This window comes from Larimichthys crocea, chromosome VII, assembly GCF_000972845.2.
Source record: "Larimichthys crocea isolate SSNF chromosome VII, L_crocea_2.0, whole genome shotgun sequence".
Classification (NCBI taxonomy): Eukaryota; Metazoa; Chordata; class Actinopteri; family Sciaenidae; genus Larimichthys; species Larimichthys crocea.
Window position 1 is genome coordinate 2,282,031 of NC_040017.1, and position 21,591 is coordinate 2,303,621.

The window sequence follows — 21,591 nt, forward strand, 5'->3', positions numbered from 1 at the left end:
TCCCCTACTTTAGTCTACATTATTCTGCCAGTGGGACTTTAGACTAGCAGACTGGCAAGACTAGTCCTCTGTTGTGCCTGATACTGGGGACCTCAACAGTAGTTTTTGAGGGAAGAGGAAGTACTTGTTCACTTCCTGACAACACTTTTCCATTCGGGTGACCTTTCAGTCACAAGCCTTTAGTTGCCTCCTCACCTTGCTCATTTCTTCACCAACTGTTAAAATACTTTGTGTTAAAATAACACGTTGTTTATTTGTAAGGCCGCACGGGGTTTAGTGGTTTTGCAGATTCTGGAGCATGTAACTGCTTTCTGTGGCTGAGTCTACCATCAAAACATGGAGGGCAGTTTCCACAGTGTAGCTCATGAGACACCAGTCCCACAAGAGACTGCTCCAAACAAGGGACTTCAGTAGCCTAGTTTCTTTAGTCACTAACAGGAGGAGCAGAGGCAATTACTGCAGTGCTGCAGTAATAGTAGTGACTGTGGGAGAAGAACTCAAAGCAAAAACCATGAACAGGCACAGATGGCACAACTCTTCAGGAATCTCTTTACAGATGGCAGATGTGTTTTTTTAGTGGACACACACTGCAGCTGACTTTCACAGTAACTTTTAAGAATCTGCTGCTAGCTCCTCAAAGCTGGCCAATTACTGTGTCACATTTTGGGATGGACGGATGTAGTAGATTGGAAATTCACAAAGAAGTTATTTTTATGTGCAGGAAGGATATCTTCTTTATGAATTAATCCTATGGTGTACCTATTGGCATGATGAATCTGTGAGTTGCATTAGGCCTGTGAATGGCAATATCTGTCAATTTTCTCATTGCACATTGATTGAACTGAAATGAATGCTGTCTCACTGTATTAATCCACATTCTTGACTTAGTGTGTTGTAATAAGTTTCTTTTTAACCAGACAGTTCTATTGTTGTGTGTGTGGAATTCAGTGATTTTTCTCTTGTGCATGCGGTTTGAGGCACATTTGAACAGTTAATCTTTTTTTACCATAACCCATTTGTAATGTTGACGAAAGGGGTGTGTATGTGTGTATGTGTGTGTGTGTGTGTGTGTGTGTGTGTGTGTGTGTGTGTCTGTGCGTCTGTGTGTGTGTGTGTGTGTGTGTGTCTGTGCGTGTGTGTGTGTGTGTGTGTGTGTGTGTGTGCGTGCGTGTGTTTTTGGCCTTTGCTGCATCTTTCTCGGTGGGCTGAGTGTAAATGTGTTGCTGCTTTGACCTGTAGGAGGCACCGCTCAGTCCAACCGAGGAGGCTCAGAGACGTCTGATGAGGATCTTCAATGCCCCTGTAAATCACCCTGCTACTCATGTGCATATTATAGATGACTTCTCTTGACTTTGTCTAATTACATACAAATTTTAATCATATCATTGTAACTATAAAACAAATTGCCCGAGCACCACCAAGACCCCACAAAATAGAAACCATTTTTCCTAAAAGACGGTGAATACTGCTAACTCTCTGCTGCTCATACTGAAAGTATGATATCAAGAAATACAGTAGCACTTCAGACTAAGCAACAACTGCTCCCCTTGTCCGTTAGCATTAGTCACCATGCCTAACATACTTGCTTTATTGATGTATATTTACAGAAACACGCAGCAGAGGAAAGTATTAGCAGGGTGTCTCTTGCCCTCCTGACTCGGGCAGAACAGTTGTGACTGAGTGAAATATTATCCCGTCTGCTGGTGTCCTGGCTCCAGTGCTCTAACCCCTACTTTTGTAACCGTTTCTCTGGCTGTCATCATTTTACTTGCATTGCTTACTGACTTATTACCCTCTTCCAACTATGGCTGCTCTCAAAACAGAGTCACCATTAGAGTCCTACCATCTGACTTATCACAGAACCTTTTCCAGCTCAGCTGTTCATGTTTTGTGCTGATGATTCAACCAGGAATTGAGTCAGTCAAAAAAACTACGTGCAACATCAGTTATTGTCATAACTATAACACCGTCTACAAACCTCCCCACACCTACTGGTTGATAGTTCAGTACATATCCATCTAGTGATAATCTGTCCTTTTAATTTCTCCTCTTTGGATAGTACATTCCCTTTCAAGTAATATTTTATTAATGTGACAGTTAAAGCTAACTGTATTGGTCTGACTCTATAAGAATCATTCTCATTTTCACTTTTCCATCATGCTGTCAAGTTTCCATGCTCTGTTTTCTGCAATGCTTTTTCTTCATCCAAAGTTCTATGTTGACCTTGTCTTCTCCCATTCTTCCCCACATTCCCTTTCCTTCTCTCCATGCCTTACTCACACTGCTTTTGCTGGCTTTCGTTGTCTCTCTGTGGCTGTTTTGTGGCTAAGCTGGAGCCGGCAGTCAGTGTTTCGTCTTCTGTCCAAGCCCCTGCCTCTGCGGCCCAGCAGCCCCAGTGCTCCCTTCAGGTACCGCAGCCCTCCAGCCTTCCTCTGGGCCTCCTGGCTGGATTTTGTACTCGTGTGGCTTGTTGGAGTGTAAGGGCCCAGAATCCTTCAAATTTTTCCCCTTTTCCTTTCTCTGCAGTATCACCAGCGTTTGTATTAGGCTACGACCAATACAGAAAGCTGACAGGCTACGATTTACTGATTATAATCCTGGTTGTCATTAGTAGAAAGTTTTGTCTTGTGGTCTGAATACTTGATGAAAAAAAGATCAAATTAAGAGGAAACAATGCCTTTTTTCAATATTTGGCATGAATGGAACCACATTTAAAGAACGGTTTGAAGGTAACCTCTGTGAACAGTCTGTAAATATGAATTCAATCTCTATTAATCCAGTAGAGTACAGAGGTAGATGAAGGACATGTTTAGCCTATTTTAGGCAGAGGAAAAGAAAAGTGAGTTGTTTGATTTTAATGTTGGTACCTGATACACCAAAAGAGACAATCCATGCCCTGTGGGCTTCAGAGCAGTTAGAATTGGAGATATCTTTTGACCCAAGTCTGCTGGACAGAGTTCAAAACTAACAGTGCCTAGCTGATGAGTTGGTTGATTGTTTTAGGTCAAATTCTTGAATCACACCTGTAAAACCAACCTGTAGATAAGTTTTTCACTAGAATATAAGTTTCCCTTTTTGTTCACACTCCCTAAATTAGGCTAAAGTTGTCCTAAACTTCTGTTTGTCCTGGATGAGATAAAATAGATCAAATTGACAGCAAACCTGAACCCATTGTTGACCTCTAAAGTCTACTTCCTAAACACTCACTGAGGTGTTTTTTTGTCACCTGATAGATTACCATGAATTATTCGGCAGGTCTTTCCTGGTTTTGTCACCGACATGATCTGTGATCTGTGACACAGTGGCATGCCATAGCTGCTTCTTTTCATGACACATCAGGCTGATGGAAGCAACCTGCATGGGTTTTGTGTCTTTCATATTAAAGTTCGGCATGAGGAAAGAGTGGTATGACGTGATAACATGCATGTGTTGTGGTTTCCACTCTCGAAGTAGTATCTGTGTGAGTGCCACGTGGCTAACACATTCAAATGCTCCTTTTGTTTATCACTCCAACTTTATTTTGTTGTCATGCAATCTTGCCTGATATCAGACAGAACTGTCAACTCATTCCACTCCATTTTCAGTGAGGTGAAGTTAGCAGAGTCAAAGGTCTGGATCCAGGCAACATGCAACCATTTTATTCCATGAAACTATAAACATTTGACAGGTGCAAGTGTTATATTAATATTGAGTGGATCCAGTCCCTTCATAGATGATCATGCTTGTAGAATAAACTTAATTTCTCTCTCACAGGTGTGCTGGATAAGTATGACAAACTACTTTGTTCAAATGCATTAATGCAGTGTCACAGAGTTAACATCTATGCAGATGATACTGTGATACTAATCTGTGTACTCATCTACATTATCTATGCGTTTGTATAACATTTGTTGCTCATATATAACTGTGACCTCTGACCTCTTCATGCTGGCCAAATCACCAGGGATCAGTGGAAGAGGACCCTGTGGCCCTCCTTCTGGCATCTCATGCTGCAGCTAAGCAATCCCAGGTCTGGCCTGCACCGTGCCTGAGTGTTAATTCACCACAGTCTCATCCCATGATCACCCGCACTATGGAGTGTTGTGCTGTGTTGTTCTCTCCCTTTGCTTGCGAAGTGCAGTGTGTCTTGTTCACTTTTCTATTAAGATGATGTGATATTGAAGCAGTCATCAATAATTATGACTTTGTTTTGTTTTTTTGGGTTTACATCCAAAAATCAGTTTATTTTCTTATTATTTTAGTTTCGTTCTTGCTGTGTTCCTTCTTCATTTTGTGTTGACTGAACTGAAGTGATCTCTGGCATTTTGGTTCCCAGGGTTGAACCCCTTCACACCCACCACCCGAGGCTTGATATTTGTCATTTGTCTGGTTTTAAATTCCTCACAAACAAACACACACACTCCTACACACCACCCTGAAGGAGCATGCAGTGATCAGTGGACTGTGAGACCTTTGAGTCCACTTTCATCCACTGCATGGTCTTCATCTTGACAGGCTTTTCCTTTCTAACCTTTCAGCATGTGCTGGTATCAGACTGGAACGACTGAGTGGTTACTATGAGTGGTCCAGTGATGTGGCGTGGCAAAAATCATTTCCTCGTCCTTGCTGTCCAGTAACTTTTCTCCTTTGTGTCCATCAGGTGAAGACAGAGGAGCAGATTACAGCAGAGCAGGTCTGGTATGGATCAGAGAAAGTTTGGCTGGTCCACAAAGATGGCTTCTCCCTGGGTGAGATGGGATTAGTTTTTTTTTTTTAAACATTCCATTGGAGGAAACATTCAAACTTTTCATGGACAATTTTGTGCTCCACTATTATCATTAAATTTGTCCCTTTAGAAACGTTGGTGAATAAATTATTTTCTTTTAAAGCTGTGTGGCATGTCATAGCAAAAATAATATTACATAATGTTACATTTCTTTATATTATACAATTATATTTATTGTGATATGTTTCCACAATAATAAACTATAAAGTCATACATATTCCACAAAACACCAGAAAACAGCTGCTAAATGACAGTATGACAGTAACAGAGAGTTATTTATTCATTTTCTGTCAACTTTGCATGTATGCAACAGTTCTTTCCATCCACCCAGCACTTCTGTGCAAACCTCAAATCTGTCTTTAAAATTTGAACAGCTAGGTTACCTGTTTCCTTCTGCTTCCTTCTGCTTCCAGTATTTATGCTAAGCTAGGCTAAGCTTTCAGCTTTATGCTTAACACACAGACAATACAATGAAAATGAAACAGTCTTTCTGTTGCTAAAAGCTGAGCATTTCCTTTGAATGGTTAGAACAAACTGTGTAGCTTGTCCAACATGTCTTTAGACGTACTCTGCTGTTTGATGATTACTTTTATAAACAAAAACTTCCACAATAGCAGAAAACACAATTCTAATCTGACCTCAGTGTTGGGGCCACAGTTTTCTGTAGAGCAACAAAAAAAAAGGATGCTGACTCATTTTTGTCATTTATTTCAAACATAAAAACATCCATCAGCATTTCATTGAACAGTGACAGTTAGGTCCCTGAAACACATCATTTTACATCATATGTCATATTGTCAGTAAGAACTGAGAAAATGACATAACAAACCAAATATCCTGTACTAACAGTTCAGGATCAAATACACGTATCACTATACCCCTAGTGTTCATATTCATCATTCGTTATCGTTATTCTTTTTTTAATGAGGCAGTTGAGATAAACAGATGAGATTGAGGACTTCCAGCTGGTTAATTGCTGTCCTGTGTTTATGTCTTCTCTCCTCTCAGCCACCGTAGTGAAGACGGAGGCTGGCTCACTGCCAGAGGGCAAGGTGAAAATCAAACTGGAACATGACGGGACAGTCCTGGATGTAGACGAGGACGATGTAGAAAAGGTAAGTGGTAAATTGAAAGATTTAGAATTCAAAATAAAATTAATCAAAAGTAAATCTAAGAAAGAGCGGTAGCTGAGCATCATCATCAGCCCCTGGGCAGGATGGAGGAGGTCTACTTCTCCACCTGTCTGTCTGAGAGTGCCTCAGAGGCAGACAGTCAGGCTGCCACAGATGGCCACAGAGGACACTGACAGCCAGCAGGAATGATGGGAAAGGTGGACGAGAGGTCAGAGGGGGGACAGCTGGGAAGTTCACCAACTGCTGACATTTGCTTACTTTGTCAAGGTGCTTTTCTCAGTCAGACATTTCTAAACTGTCTGAAGATGGTTCACTGGAACAAAGCAGCTTTGTTCTCTATGTCCTATCTGTGTACGGAGACAGAAGAGACCTCTTTACACTGCTAACATGAAAGCTATAGGAATGCAAAAAGCTGTTCCCCTCAGTATGTTGATGACAGCTCTGTTGTTATCCAAAATCTATAAAGAAACATGTACTGTTGCCACACTGTTGCACTGGGTGACATGTGCCTTCATTATTTATCATGACTCATACTGTCTTGCCTCTATATGCCCCTGCAAATATTCATTAGACCACCAAATGTGGATGAAAATAGCCTCTAACAAAAGGATTATTTTCTCATTGTGAAGTAATGTTTGTTAAAAACAACAGTGCACCCTGGTGAAAAAACAAGATTTCTTATAGAAAGTTAAGAAGGCCAAGTGCTTGTTGACTTGTACAGAGCACCATGTTTGTTTGATTACATTGATACCCTTTTACCACTGAGCATCAATGATGTTGGTGGGCAGAAACAGCCTGTTCACCCTGGACCTGAGATTAGCTCTAGTTTAATGTCCAGGGGTTAAAAATTGTGTATCTGGTGATGGAGCTATGTTTTGCTATCATCATCATGTTTCTCTGTGAAGGCCAACCCTCCGTCATACGACCGATCAGAAGATCTGGCTTCACTGCTCTATCTCAATGAGTCCAGTGTGATGCATTGCCTGAGGCAGCGCTACGGAGGGAACCTCATCCACAGCTACGCTGGGCCTAACATGGTAGTCATCAACCCCCTCAGCACACCGTCCATGTACTCTGAGAAGGTAAGCTCTATAGACTTGATCTCAACAAATGGAAAACATAAAATAGATTCTTTATTTTGATAGCATACACAGTATTCTCAGGCAGTTTTGCAGTGTAAAGTTCTAGTTTAAAGCATTCTAGTACTTCTATAGTGAGTGAGAACATTGGAACCATGTCGACGCAGAACTGTTAGACTGGCAGCACTGTGCTTGTGGCTGTTGTTTGAATAGTTCTGTATGTTTGTGTCTGTCTTCCTTTTTTGCTCTCCCCCGTTGTGTGTGTGTGTCTTCCTCCTCTCCCTTTCCTCCTCCCTCCATCAGGTGATGCACATGTTCAAAGGCTGTCGGCGTGAGGACTCGGCTCCTCACATCTACTCTGTGGCTCAGTCGGCCTACCGCAACCTGCTCACTACCCGGCAGGATCAGTCCGTCGTGCTGCTGGGCAAGTCTGGCAGCGGCAAGACCACCAACTGCCAGCACCTGGTCCAGTATTTGGTCTCCATTGCTGGGAGCACGGGCAAAATCTTCTCTGGTAAGTCTGCAGACAGAAAAGAGGGTTGGATGGATAACAACAGTTCCAATCTAAACTGAATACAGTAGAACAGGCAAGTGACAAATTAAAGGAAAAACCTCAATAAAAGAGAGGAAACATCTTGAATGCAGATTCATAAGACACACGTGCTGTAGCCTTCACTCTCACCAGATCTCCACCCGTATTAACTATGGAAGATTCTGGAGTGACAGGACTCTCTGTCTTTTGAAAGGACACTCTTTGCCCCTCAGTAGAATTAACGCCAAGCTTCTGGCAGCATGTGGTGACCCAACACTTTAGTAAAACCCTTTATTGTGGTTTCTCCTTGAATTTTTTTTACCCATCTCTATGGACAGTAGGTCAAAGTTGAAGCCGGATGTGATGAGACTGTGATGGATGTTTACAGCTGGGTAGAGTTTGGATGATAACTGTGCTGTTGACTTTTGTTTTCTATGAACTGAAGCTGTGATAAACTGTTACTCTTTAATTGTAGCTTAGAATGTGTTTTTGTTGTTGTGTTAAATCAGAAGTGTTAAAGTTGATTCAGGTTGAGACACCTCAAAGCCCTCCTGACTACACTCTGACTATACATCTGTTTTTTTTTGTTCAATAAAATCCACCTGGGTGAGTTTAAGCAGCCTAATACCTGTTTGATCTCATACCATACCTGTGGAGGAGATGTGTTTTTAGGAACACTCACTATATAGTGTATACTGTACTGTACCCCCCCACCAGACAGCCCTGCTACGAGTTGCGGAATCCCTGATCCTTTCTGACTGCACGCTTACCTCTAGTTTGTTACTCAGTCACATCATGGTTGTCTCTGTAGCTTCTGTCTTCATGCTGGAACACCTACAAGCTGACAAACTGAGACAGAAGACATTAAAAACACACACACACACACACACACACACACACACACACACACACACACACACACACACACACACACACACACAGATCCTCCAGACATGAAACACCTTTTTTTTTTTTCTCACAGCTGAGAAGTGGCAGGCGGTCTACACCATCTTGGAGGCTTTTGGTAACAGCTCCACATCTATGAACACCAACGCCAGCCGCTTCTCCCACGTAGTGTCCCTTGATTTTGACCAGGCAGGTCAGGTGGCCTCTGCCTCAATCCAGGTAACACACACACAAACTTACCCATCTGTACTTGACCTACACCTTACCTTTCCATGCCTTCAGAGTCCATTTATGTTGGATATACAATAGTAATGTCTGTTGCCGTCTCTTGGTGTTCAGACGATGTTGCTGGAAAAACTGAGGGTGAGCAGACGACCTGAGGCAGAGTCCACCTTCAACGTCTTTTACTACATGTTGGCCGGAGCCGACAGCGGCCTGAGGTGACTCTTCTTTATGAACTAAGTGACAGCGTTTGAATAACAACTATGAAATATTGAAATGAATCATGTTTTCCCAAGTTCAACATATTTGAGATGTTCAGTTTCGAACATTAGATCAGTTCCAGTCTCAGGAAAATTAGTTTTCGTGATCTGACCATCACCACTGGTCTGTTTTAGTCATTCCAGTCCAGTTGGTGTTGACAGTCAGGAGATCATATATATCGTACCATATGGTGTGGTCACTTCCTGACTATTGTCCTCATTACGATTATTTTTAAACGAAGTGGCCAGCGAACCTAAAAAATGATTGTGTTGTTGTCTGTTATAGCAGACGGTGTTACAGACCAAACATTGTCAGGAAGGAGCGAAGTGCAGATCAGGAATCGCCCATTTCCACCAGACTAGCTCTGTGTCTTGAAGAGGTTCTGTTCAGGATTGAACAACAATGAACAATAAATAATCTTTGTAAGAATTCACCTGAATAACCCTGGACTGTACTCGCAGACGGACACATGCATGAAATGATTTAGACACCATGTTCACGCTGTAGTTTGTTCACTTTGTGGTGATACATGTATACCCCGACAGGGATGTATCATCCAGACTGAACAGCTCTAAGTTTTGGATCATTATTATTATTATTGTTCAGGCAGTGTGGGATAAACTAAATCAAAAGACGGTGAAATTGAAAACGTTCAGCCTCTCTCTGGCTGATCAGCATCTTTCCTCTCTCCTCCTCCTCAGAACCGAGCTGCACTTTAACCACCTGGCTGAGAACAGTGCTTTTGGGATCCTACCACAGTCTAAGGTAATAACACCAAAGTTATAGTCAGACTGATACAGGAGACAATACAACAGCAGTATATGTGCAGTCAGTTAGGATTGGCCCACCCTGTATGTACTGATCTACTTTTGTAAGTGGGTGCTTGGCGTGCAAAATTTCACCTTCCTCTGAGGGATAAATAAAGTTTAATGCGATTGTTCTCCTGCAGCCTGAGGACAAGCAGCGGGCCTCGCAGCAATTCACCAAGCTGCAGGCAGCCATGAAGGTGCTGGGCATCTCTGGTGAGGAGCAGAAGGCCCTCTGGCTCATCTTGGGATCCATTTACCACTTAGGGGCCGCAGGAGCTACTAAAGGTAGGAAGCTCCCAGCTGACTGCAAATGTAAATCACATCTACTGTAGGTGCAGAGCCATTTTGTGAGGGGTCAAACCAGGAGTAGACACAGAGGATGGGGCCAAACATACCTGGAGAGGAACACAGACATCCTTCAGTCCTCTGTACTGATCCACGTTCAGTATGAATAGATGTCACTCGATGTGTCACGTCCCCTTTCATGGAAAAAAATGTAGAAACCGTAAAGCTTGACTTTATCTGGTGCTGAAAGGCTTTCATTAATGTTGGTGATCGGAGCTCATTCAGCTTTCATTAAGCAAAAGTGTTTGTTTTGTTTTTCGTGCAGAAGAGAATTAAACTGAAGTTGACAGATGAATACTGTTGAATTGGCCAGTTCCTAGTGAAATATATGCAGGGAGAGACACGATAACATCAACACGTGTAAAATCATTTTTCTGTCATTTCATTTGATAGATGTGTAATAAATGGTAAAACTTCAACGTTAACCAGAAGTTCAGCTCTGTCCAAAAGAGGACAACATAATATTCAACAACAGACACCATCACAACTACCTATATATTCATTAATTGATTTATTTTCACAATTAAAAATAAAAATAAAAAAGTAATAAAAGCAGTTGCACCAGAGACAGTGAACAGTTCATTTACTGTTGTCCTGTGCTGTTAGAGTCTGTTTTACTCGGGCCGGTAGAAAAAGAAATGCTCCACATAAAACAGCATGATACATGAAAATCCATCAGAGTGAGATAATAATAATAAAATCAGACTGATTAATAAATGACAATCAGTGGTGCTGAGTTTAAACAGGGTTTCTTACAGCGTCGTCCATGGAGACATGGAGACAGAGACTAAAAATGTCCAATCTACCTGGAGCAGTGAAACCGACAGAAACAGGACTTTAGATTTGCTGCCCTCACATGCTTCTCTTCTCTGTGTTAGACTGTAAATATAGCTTAGCATGTCTCAAGACTCAGTTTATTCCTTTTATGCAGCAGATAGCTTCTCTATCCTGCTCAACATGTATTTATTGCCATCAATTAATGAAATGCAAATAATTTTCACTCAAGTAAAAAATCTAATTGTACAGTTCTCGCAGGTGCCACTAGGTGTCAGGCTTGACACTTTGAGTGCACACATGCATACTGGCTGCAACAGCAACCAGGATTGCAGTGTTTTCTACTCAGTGCTAGTTAATCTCACACTGATTTTTCAGTTTGTAGCGTGGAGAACACTTTTCAGCTTAAAGGGTCCCCTTAAATACAAAAACCAAAAACCAAACATGGTAAAACCATGCAGATCGTTTTAGTTTGGTTTGTCCACATTATGAAATATCTCTCTGAGAAGACTTTCCAAAGCAATTTGGAATCTGGCTTCCATTCAGCCCATTAATGAGGTCCAACACAGTGTCTGGGTGATCAGACCTGGCTCACAGTCGTGATATGTATGATATTATATTGTCCAAGACCAAACACAGAAAACTGGTCAAAACACGTCCCCAAACAAGACCTGAAAAAAATGTGTGTTCAGTTTGTTCATGTTCTTCTGGTTTTATATTATATCTGCATGGCCACATTCCACTACAGGTACATAAGAAAATGTTCATTTGGACTTTGGGTGAGCCAACACTGTTGGTGTTATTGTTGCTAGCTACTGTGTGTCACACACAAAAAACCATCCTCACATCCCAGCAGAATCACGATCAGTCCTACCAGCTCCAAGATGTTTCTTGACCTCTTTATGATTTGTCCTTCCTATTATGAGCTCCTTCAACATTTTTCAAAATATATAAACTCAATTAAAATGCCTTTATTGGCACATCATGGTAAAAAAAAATAAAATAAAAAAAATCATTTCAGCAATAAACCTTTATCGAGAAGTCAAACAGATGAAAAGGAATGTTCCACTTGGACAGGAAGTCTGGCCTCGATGTGGCCCTAACGTCTCTTAACTTCTTTCTTAGTGATGGCCTAAACTAGTGTTTTTCAATCCTGGTCCTCGGGGAATGAGTGGCTCGTCATTAGGCCACTGATGACGAGCTGATCATTTGAAACGTCTAAAACATGCAGGACAGTGCTCCCTGAGGACCAGGATTGAGAAACACTGGCCTAAACTATAAGCACACAAAACATTATAGATGTTCTACTTCATCAAAGTGTATTCATTTCATTTTTCTGATGTTAGCTGAGGTGGAGGTTTAAGTCGAGGTAGTCCACCTCTCAGGGAGGAAAAGATGTGGTAGACAAACATCCACACAATGCCTTCTTGCATGTTTTTGTTCAACATTTGTAACTTGCACAGTCCAACAGTTGTGATGAAAGTCTTGAGCTTGCACCTTCAAGGGCTCCAGGCAGTCCTGAGTATCATCTAACAGGGGCTTGTGGTTCAAACAGTGACATGTCTAACCTCTCTGCTTGCTCTTTCAAACAATATTGGTAGGTGGTCAGTGGTGTTTAATGCTCATGTTTATATTTTCCTGTGACTCTGCATTGATGAATCCATGAACTGTGTGTGTTGTCTCTAACCCCCTCTCTTTACTTGCATGTTTGCATGCTGCGTCCTATCAAACAGACGGAGATGAAGGTAATGGAAAAACAACACACAAGTTGTTGACTGTTTTTCACTTTTTTTTCAGAGCCTCTCTTATTTGTATTTCCTCACTTTAATGCCTTTATCGTTCCTCCCAGGCCTGAATCATTAGCATTTTTATTGTTTCTGCTCCTCCTCCTCCTCTCTCGTGTTTTTGTGTTTTCCTCATGACAATTCTCCCTGCTCTCTGTCTCACCCCGTCCTGTTTCTTGAGATGAGAATCACAGGGATCAGAACTTTGTCATCCCTTTAAACAGCTTTCTCCGATGCCCCCCCACAATGTCAGCCACACTCAGCTGCTGTCACCCAAAGCAAAGTGAAGCTTGTTCAATTTCACTTCTCTAGTCAGTGTTTTGAATTGGTTGGAAGCATAAAGTTTCTGCTTGGTGGGGGCTCCTGTTGGTTCTTTGGTTCTGTTTCGAAGCTTCCGATTGGCTGTCTGTGTAGACCGTCATGTTGCCTCAGTTTGTTGGAACACGGGGGGCTTTGAAGCACTGCGGACCAAATGGAGATGCTCCATCAGACATTCATGCAAACACAGAGTGAGAGTGAGGGCATGATCAGAGTGATTAACACGCTAAATCTGACAAACCCCAGCTTTAAATAATATAAAGCTTTTAATGAATTTAAAAAACTTTATTAATCACACGTGAAATTATTCTTCCGTATTTAACCCATCCAGTTGGCACCTACATGCACATGCATAGGATCACACACATAGTGGCAGATGCCTAATACACATAGACTGGAGTGGTGGGCATCGATTCAGCGCCCAGGGAGCAGATGTTGGAGGGTACAGTGCCTTGCTCAAGGGCACCTTGTCTGTGGCAAGGAGGTGGACTGACACCCCACCAGCTGTTAGTTCACCTTTCTAATCTTAAAGCAGTGAGAGCAGGGATCGAAACCCCAACGTTTGGGTCATTGGACGACCCACTGAACCACAGCCTTGATCTTTTTGTGATGCCTACGGTAACATACAGTATAATGCCTATGATCATTTGTTTGGTATTGCACTCTGTAAGTTGGGACAGTTGAAAGAAGCACACACACACACGCACACACACACACGTGCGCGCGCACACACACACACACACACACACACACACACATTTGATTATCTCAAAGGCTAAATGATAGAGGTCTATCTCAGCTAGTTAGCTTAGCTAAACCTCCTCAGCTCAGTCACATTGTTATAAATGTGTAGTCTTCAAGCCACACATAACATTACGGAGCTGGCTCTATGAGCTGAATGTCTGTATCTTACTGTAGATTCACATCAGTCATGGGAATATGAAACATGATGTCCACTTTTAAAATGTCACACAGCTGCTGTCAGTAACCTGCATTTCTGTTGAATGCCAGATGATCAGTCATGATTATCAGATAATGATTCGATTACAGCTAACAGATGACATTTGGGCCGAGATAACTGAGACAGAAAAAGTCCAACACAGAAAATGAGTCTAAAATATAAGTCCTTATTTAGTTAACAAGAGAAAAAGTCCTTCAGCATCCTTCCATCATGAAACAAATCCAAAAAGCAGATTGCACAGGTTCAGTAACGCCCTCGTGTCTGTCAAAAGATTTGAGTAATTAATGACTGTGTCCATGCTGTGACAGCCGTGGGCTCTGTGATCGTCTGAGCAGGAAGAAACCCAGCCGGACATAATCCATTCAGAGCGCTGAGGGTGCTCCTACCTGGAGTAAAGAAGGCAACCTCCTGTAGCCTCCAACTGTCTCTGTGATCACTCATTTTAAACGTCGATGTTGTCATGAGCCTGTATTTATGCCGATCAGACCACGATGGGAATTTAGAATGATGATCTGCAGCAGAGCAGCAGCGAGCTGTAACTGTAATAACTGCTGTTGGAGGGATTCTGAAACAGGTTTGGGATGTTTGTGTGAATATGTAAACTGCACTGCTGACTGAGACATCCATCAAATCTCTGTTTTATTTACCATGACCTGATAGAGGTTAATGGCAGCAGCTGTATGTTCTGTTATCAGCGATGATCACTAAACCTTTTCTAATCTCGTTAGTGAAAAGTCACAAACTAGGATCAGGATGAGGTGACTGGAGATGGAGCAGTATGGTCAGTGTTGGTGAAGGAATGTTCTCATGTCTAGTGCCACTTTAAAGAGATGCATTCACAGTAATGTGCAGCATGACCACGGCAGTGTGAGTTTCATGGGCACTTTCATACACTATACAGTACATAGATGCTGATGACATCATGATGTGCAGCACAAATGTTGGAAACCAGGTGTGTTGTTTGAACTGTTATTAATAAATATTCTACTGATGGAAAAACTACTAAGTAAGTATAAATCTTAACACCTTAGCTGTCAGTTTTCACACTACTCCCACAGTCCTCTTCCCATATCCAGACCAAACAGTTTCCACTCGTAGTAGCAGCAGAGAGAAGAGATACAGAGCTGCTCTGAAACATCTCAGTTAAAGGATGAGCTATTCGTTCCTGCAAAGTAAAAACAAAAGCACCATGCAGCTGGACAGAAACTAGAGAAATGTCCGATCTCAGTTTAAGCACCCTTTTCATCTTTCTATACCTGCCATCTTCATTTTTCTTCTTCCTTATTGCAAATTTCTCCTCTTTTAAACACATTTTGACTTATTTTCCGCAGCGGGACGAAGGCAGTTTGCCCGTCACGAATGGGCCCAGAAGGCGGCCTACCTTCTGGGCTGTACCTTGGAGGAGCTGTCCTCTTCTATCTTTAAGCACCAGGCCAAAGGGCTGCAGCACTCCAGCTCATTCAGAGGAGGGTCGGACGATGGCGGCCAGGGCGATGGCTCAGGTAAACACCCGGGCGGCAGAGTCTTGAATCTCCTTTGTTAGATCATGTGCATGATTCAGAATCACTGATCTGGAAAAAAAAGTCATCTGATACATACAACAGTATGTATTGGAAGTGGATGAGATGATTTTTTTCAGTGATTTCTTAAGATTCTGCTGTGGTGTCCTGGCAGCAGAAACACTCGGTCTGTTATGGTTCCTCCACCACTAATGTGAGCAAACATTTGATGCCAGCTTTGGTTCTTGGCAGTTTTCTGTACTCAGACACATTTTGGTCATTACCAGAGGAGAACTGGGGGTTGGTAGTCCTCTCTGAGAGGCTTTTAATGCTGCTTTAAAGAGTTAGGTGCTTGGACAAAACACTGTCCTCTATGATTTGCTCGAAAAAAATAAAAATGTAACCCTAGAACACAAGTACTGGCCTTAAAAATAATTTCTTGGCGGTGGGTTGTTGATTCGAAGTGATCTTGTTGGCTTTTAGTTTGATCTGTTGTCTCCACTCCCCCTCTGTCATCAGGCTCTAAGATCACGGCTCTGGAGTGTTTGGAGGCCATGGCATCCGGACTCTACTCGGAGGTCTTCACTCTGGTCATCTCCCTTATCAACAGGTTCAAGTCCATCTTTAACCCCTCTTTCTCCTCCTCCATTCCTCTCAGCTTTCTCTTCTTTCCCTGTTACTTCCCTCTGTTCTGTTTTTCTTTGTTCCATTCTTCATTTCGTTCTTTCTCCTCCCACAACAGGCCAACTTCATACAACTCATACAACTTCATACGTGCGCTTCAACTTCCTACAGTGTACTTCAATCTTAACTCCTTATGTCACACTTCATGTGTCAACGCTGACTCAACTGTCACAATATTCTTGGAATCTTAATTGTCATTCTTTTATATATTTGTGCTACGTTTGCGAGCTACAGAAACAATCAAATGTCAAAATGCTTTTTTCATTTTTACACATTCAGCAGTGCTTTGTTTGCACTTTATTTCAAACGTCAGCGTTCACACATTTTCTGCAGGACATGCGTCTTCTAGTCACACTTGAACTCCTTTCACTGTTTGCACTTAAAGTGTGTTTTAATGTCTTAATTCAAAAACTCAATCAAGCTTTATTTTTATAGCACTTTTCATACAAAGTGCTTTACACAATAAAACCCCGACACCCCCCACCCACTCCCAACCCTCCACCTCGACACCCACCTCCCACCGCCCACTCCTGACCACCTCACCCTATTCTAAACGAAGCACTATACAAACTGAGGAAGCGCCATCTCATCATCTGGCAGTGAGGAAACACCGGCGGCAGCTTCAAAACACACTAAAACACACACAAATGAAATAAAACTAAAAACTTAAAAATATATAATGGTAAAGTATTAAAACTCACCAAAGTGTAAAAATAGCTAAATAAAATAGAATAAAAGTAAAATATATTAACGTAAATAATATATATAAAATATATGTACAGATAGCTAAAAACAGAGGTTAAGATTCATCTCTATATATGAATAGACAAATAAATATTAACCAAATAAATACAAGTAAAAATGGTGTAACAGATTAAAATACATAAACAGAAAATGTATATAAATAAATATTTCAAGTAGAAGCCAAATTAAAAAGAGAAGTCTTTAGTTTGCTCTTAAAAATACGACTGCGTGTCTTAGTGACACACAGTTTGTTGCACCAGTTTGAAATAAAAAATGGTGGCATAGAATTTTGAAGTATTCATAAAAACATAAAAACAGGTGGATAGAAAATCTCTCCCTTTGACAAAATCCCCCAAAAAACCCAGGCGACTGGAGCTGGAGGAGCACAGATCTGTGATGTGTCGTGTTATAGTTAAACTTTAAACAGGCGTGCTGCTTTGTCTGTATGGAACACACACACACACACACACACACACAGCCTGCAGCTCTCTTGTGTTGTCTGAATCCTCCTTTTATTCTGCTGTGTGTCTTTACCATAAACAATTAGTCTTAGGCAGTGTTGCACAGGTGGTGTGTAAAATCAATGTGCTGTTTAACTTGTCTGCACTTCATTTCACGTGCAGATTTTCTATTAGCCTTTGTGTTGGTATGCTTTGCTGCAGTTCTGTAAAGCCTGCACATGCACACATACAGTACACACACACAGTGCTGCTCACAGATATCAGTGCTAATTGAGAAAACGCCTTCTATAGCAACATTCAACATTTGATACAGTACAAACAGTACATCGGTTATTAGCCTTAATTCACACATATGTGTAAAAATTCATTAAATATGAGCTCAGTGTAATTAAATGAAGCCTTCATTAAAACCAGCAGCACAAGGCAGAGCTCGACAAACAAGAAAATGTAACCGCATTTACCAATTAAGCAAGACTAACTATGCATGTCCATATTGATCTTTACAGATCGCACACACTGTGAATGTATACAGGACAGTCTCATTCATTCATAGTGTCAAAGCAGTCAGTACCAAAGTACAATTGAATCACACATTCATAAAAACTGATGCTGAAACTGACAAACACAATATAAAAATAAAAACAACAACAATTAGAAGTAAAAAAACATTTTGATGTCACTGCAGCTTCAATATCCATTTCTGTCCCTCAGGGCTCTGAAGTCCAGTCAGCACTCTCTATGCTCCCTGCTGATTGTGGACACTCCAGGTTTCCAGAACCCTCGGCTGGCTCAGCAGCAGCGGGGCGCCACGTTTGAGGAGCTCTGCCACAACTACACGCAGGAGAGGCTTCAAACCCTGTTCCATGAACGCACCTTCGTCCAGGAGCTGGAAAGATACAAGGAGGTGCTGCTGGCCCTACAGAGCACGACACTAAGCTGAGCTGTGGACAGAACATACACAGCACACAACTGCACATCAGCTTGTGTTCTCTCTTAAAGTTCTCTGCAGTGACAGAAAACATCAGTCAAAGATAACTTTATATTTGATAAAGTAATCAAATAGTTGGTTTGTTTAGGTTTGCTAGCTCACCTCTAGTTATCTGTTCAGACTTCAGGTTTTAGTATCCACCAAAATACAGTGGAGGCCAATGGAAACAGTGTCGTAATTCGTAATTCCATTCACCTCCATTGTTTTAGATGGAAAGTGAAATCTCAGAGGCAGTTATCTAAAACATCTAGATGGATAAAGAGTTTAATAAGCTTGAAAAGGTCAAGTTTTCTTAATTGAAGCATAATCTAATTAGTAATACTTGACACTCATGCCAATAAAGCTTATTAAATTGATTTAAAGCCAAAACTGTCAGTGTTGATAGACACTACTAGAGGTAACTGACAAAATATGTGCAAATTATGCACGTATAAAAGCAGTATATTGTAGTATCGTGACCTTACATAGAAACTCCTCCATGCGTCACGTTTGAGAGCAGCCAAGCTTCATGTGCAGCTTCTTTTTCTTTGTTGTTTCTTTGTCTTTCTTTGGCAGTGGCCATTTCATTCAAAGACAAATGAATTGAATTATAGTGCTCTGCAAAATCACATTTCAGAAACCTTATCAATATATGTACGCTCACACATCCAATCTACAGTCTAGTAATGACTAATTGCACAATAGAACTGAAAAGCTGCGGCTGTGATTTATTGATGATTTCATCTTCTGCTGTTGATCTCCTGTAGGTTACTAACCTAAGCCTTTATCCCCTCCTGCATCTAGGAAAACATAGAGCTTGTTTTAGATGACATAGAGTCCAGTACCTCACTGTCTGTAGCAGCTATTGACCAAGCCTCAACCCAAGCTCTGGTAAGCACAAGAAACCTTACTCCACTGTCTCTGTTCAGGCATGTCTGTGCATGTGATGTGATTATTGTGCCATGTGCTCTGTACCTGAAAGCTGTCGTGTGAAATGTGTGGTTTTGATAACAATGCTTCTGGAGGTTGTTTGTTCTGTGAAACCTCATGGTATTCAGGTCCAGATTCAAGGGCATTGTCTGAGATTTTATCTTCAGTCAAACATATCAAGTTGTAGCCTAAACGAGCTTCAAAGTAGCACTGAGCCAGCAAATAGCTCTGCTCATCACGGCTGACAAGTGCCAATAGTTGTGGCTTTAAGGCTAGTTTAGCAAAGCAGGCATCACTGTCCAAAAGTGGTCTGATCTGAGATCTGCTCCGTGCTTATTTGACTCTGGGATGACAGTGCTGGATTGTGGAGTGGTCTAAATTGTATTAGTGAACACAGAGCAGTGTCTTTTTTCCATGCATGTCATACATTCCACACCACAATGGATCAACCTGGCTTAAAGTGGTGTTGACATAGTATCCTTTGTTAAATAGCAGGATTGTGGAATTAGTGAAAAACAGATGAAGAAGACTTTGTAAAAGGAGGGATCGAGTCCATTTTATTATAGGCCACATGAAGTTCTCAGGAAAACTTTATGTGTGTAGTTTCATCGATTGTACATGTGGAGGAGACCATCTGTCAGTGTAGTAGATGAAGGTGTTTCATGAGAAAACATTCCACTCTGGGCTCTGTGTGCACATTAATGACCTGGGGCCTCATGTACGAATACTTGCGTGGATTTCCTACTAAAACTTGGCGTACGCCAGAACCCGAAAACTGTCGTACGCACAAAAATATTCAGATGTATCAAAGTGTGCGTTCGCATGGATCCAAGCACGTTTCTTTTGTACATGCCAATCAACGTGGAATTGAGCGCACGTGCAACTCCTCCCTGTCCACGCCCCATTTACATATGCAAATCTATTTAAATAGGCCCTGGACCTGAGATTCACCTCTTTGTCCGATCAGATAACGCGATGAACAAAGGAAAGAAAATTAATTTCACAGAGTCTAAGCTAAAGATTCTAGTGAATGAAGTGGAGATTCTGTTTGGTTCCCTGTCAACAGGGATAAATATGACCAAAAAAAAAGACGTGAGTGGGAGCGTGTGTGTGAGGCTGGAAATGCCGTGGGATGCGAGCAGCGCACACACAGGTGTGGACAGGTGTGGCGCTGCGGCTGACATTTTACGCCCGCTTTTACTGACAAGAATACTGAACACAGGGAGACAATCAGGGGCTTGTTAGAAAGCTCTGCAGCTCTAATTTCACCAGCAGAAAATAAAGAAAACCAAAAACATGATATTTGAATGCGCACATGCCCAAATATGCACTGGCACACTGGCACGGCTTCTGGGTAAGTAAAGAGTTTATTCGTTTAATTGTTTCGTATGTAATCCAGCGTTACATACGGGACAATTAAACGAATAGAAGCCACCCATCGCGCACCGTGCCAGTCTCCAGCCTGTTCTCAGCAATGCTGTTAGTCATAATGAATGAGTCGTGCGTTGAACCAGGCCACCTTGCCACGATGTTAGTTAGCTGCATTCGCGCATCACATATGATTTGAACATTGATGGAATGAAAATGTTTCCTACTAACATAAAAAAAATCATCCTGTGATGGCGCTTTTATAGCAATGTGTGTGCAGTCAATAGCTCCGATTACATTAGGGAAACCGGCTCTCGCTGCAAACTGTGCTTTAATGTCGGCCTGTTCAACAGCATTGTATGGGAATCTGATGTACCAGGAAGACATTCGGATGATTCCGTCCCACACAGCTGGCATGGCTCGGCTCAGGGTTAACTGGCACACTCCTGACCGATCGGCCAGCTCCCGCTGGAATGCCCCTGTTGCCGGGAACCCCAGCGCAGTCAGGCAGCCGGCCCGCCGGCCCCCGTTGCGCTCTCGGGCCGGGCGCAGCTCTGCCGTAACTCCAGTAACACTGGCCTTGGTAACCGAAATCGGCTTATGAGCCAATTATCATGGTTTGCAAGTAAATCCTTGCGTTCCTTAAATCGCTCACGGCGGTCCGTTGCAAGGTCCTCTAACAACGCTAACGCTGTCTTTGTTAATATCATTTTCTTAATCACATTGCGCATGCTTTTATATCCACTTATATAATTGCAAACACCTGCGTGTGTTAATAGTTCATAAGTGTGTCTCTGTTGTGCACATCACTCTGATGACTACTTGTTTTCACATTATTAACAGTTTCCCAGCTTCACCTCTAAGTGTCGCCAAAGGAACAATAGCTGTAGAAACGTGCGTACGACAGCTATGAAATTGGTGTGGGGCACGCACATTTCTACGATTGTTTCACGTTTGATACATTTGAACGTGAGCGTGGAAAAGGACGTACGCCCCTTTTTTGTGCGTACGCATGCTTTGTACATGAGGCCCCTGGTCTGCAAATAAAT

The 21,591-nt window shown here is 42.0% G+C and overlaps 1 protein-coding gene across 10 annotated transcripts in view; it reads left to right on the top strand.

Annotated features, from left to right (window-relative positions):
• Window positions 1-21,591, top strand: part of myo18ab (myosin XVIIIA b) — a 112,570-nt gene that overhangs the window by 32,582 nt on the left and 58,397 nt on the right. For 6 of the 10 annotated variants that reach the window (XM_027280822.1, XM_027280821.1, XM_027280824.1 and 3 more), the window contains 14 exons: window positions 3,944-4,009; window positions 4,640-4,727; window positions 5,774-5,880; window positions 6,804-6,980; window positions 7,281-7,491; window positions 8,492-8,634; window positions 8,755-8,855; window positions 9,600-9,663; window positions 9,848-9,992; window positions 12,560-12,571; window positions 15,221-15,391; window positions 15,908-15,998; window positions 17,989-18,181; window positions 19,049-19,135. In XM_027280822.1, the coding sequence (XP_027136623.1) occupies window positions 3,944-4,009; window positions 4,640-4,727; window positions 5,774-5,880; window positions 6,804-6,980; window positions 7,281-7,491; window positions 8,492-8,634; window positions 8,755-8,855; window positions 9,600-9,663; window positions 9,848-9,992; window positions 12,560-12,571; window positions 15,221-15,391; window positions 15,908-15,998; window positions 17,989-18,181; window positions 19,049-19,135 (1,656 nt within the window). Of the gene's footprint in view, window positions 1-3,943; window positions 4,010-4,639; window positions 4,728-5,773; window positions 5,881-6,803; window positions 6,981-7,280; window positions 7,492-8,491; window positions 8,635-8,754; window positions 8,856-9,599; window positions 9,664-9,847; window positions 9,993-12,559; window positions 12,572-15,220; window positions 15,392-15,907; window positions 15,999-17,988; window positions 18,182-19,048; window positions 19,136-21,591 lie in introns of those variants that run through there. The other 4 variants (XM_027280823.1, XM_027280828.1, XM_027280826.1 and 1 more) reach the window with 2 other exon arrangements.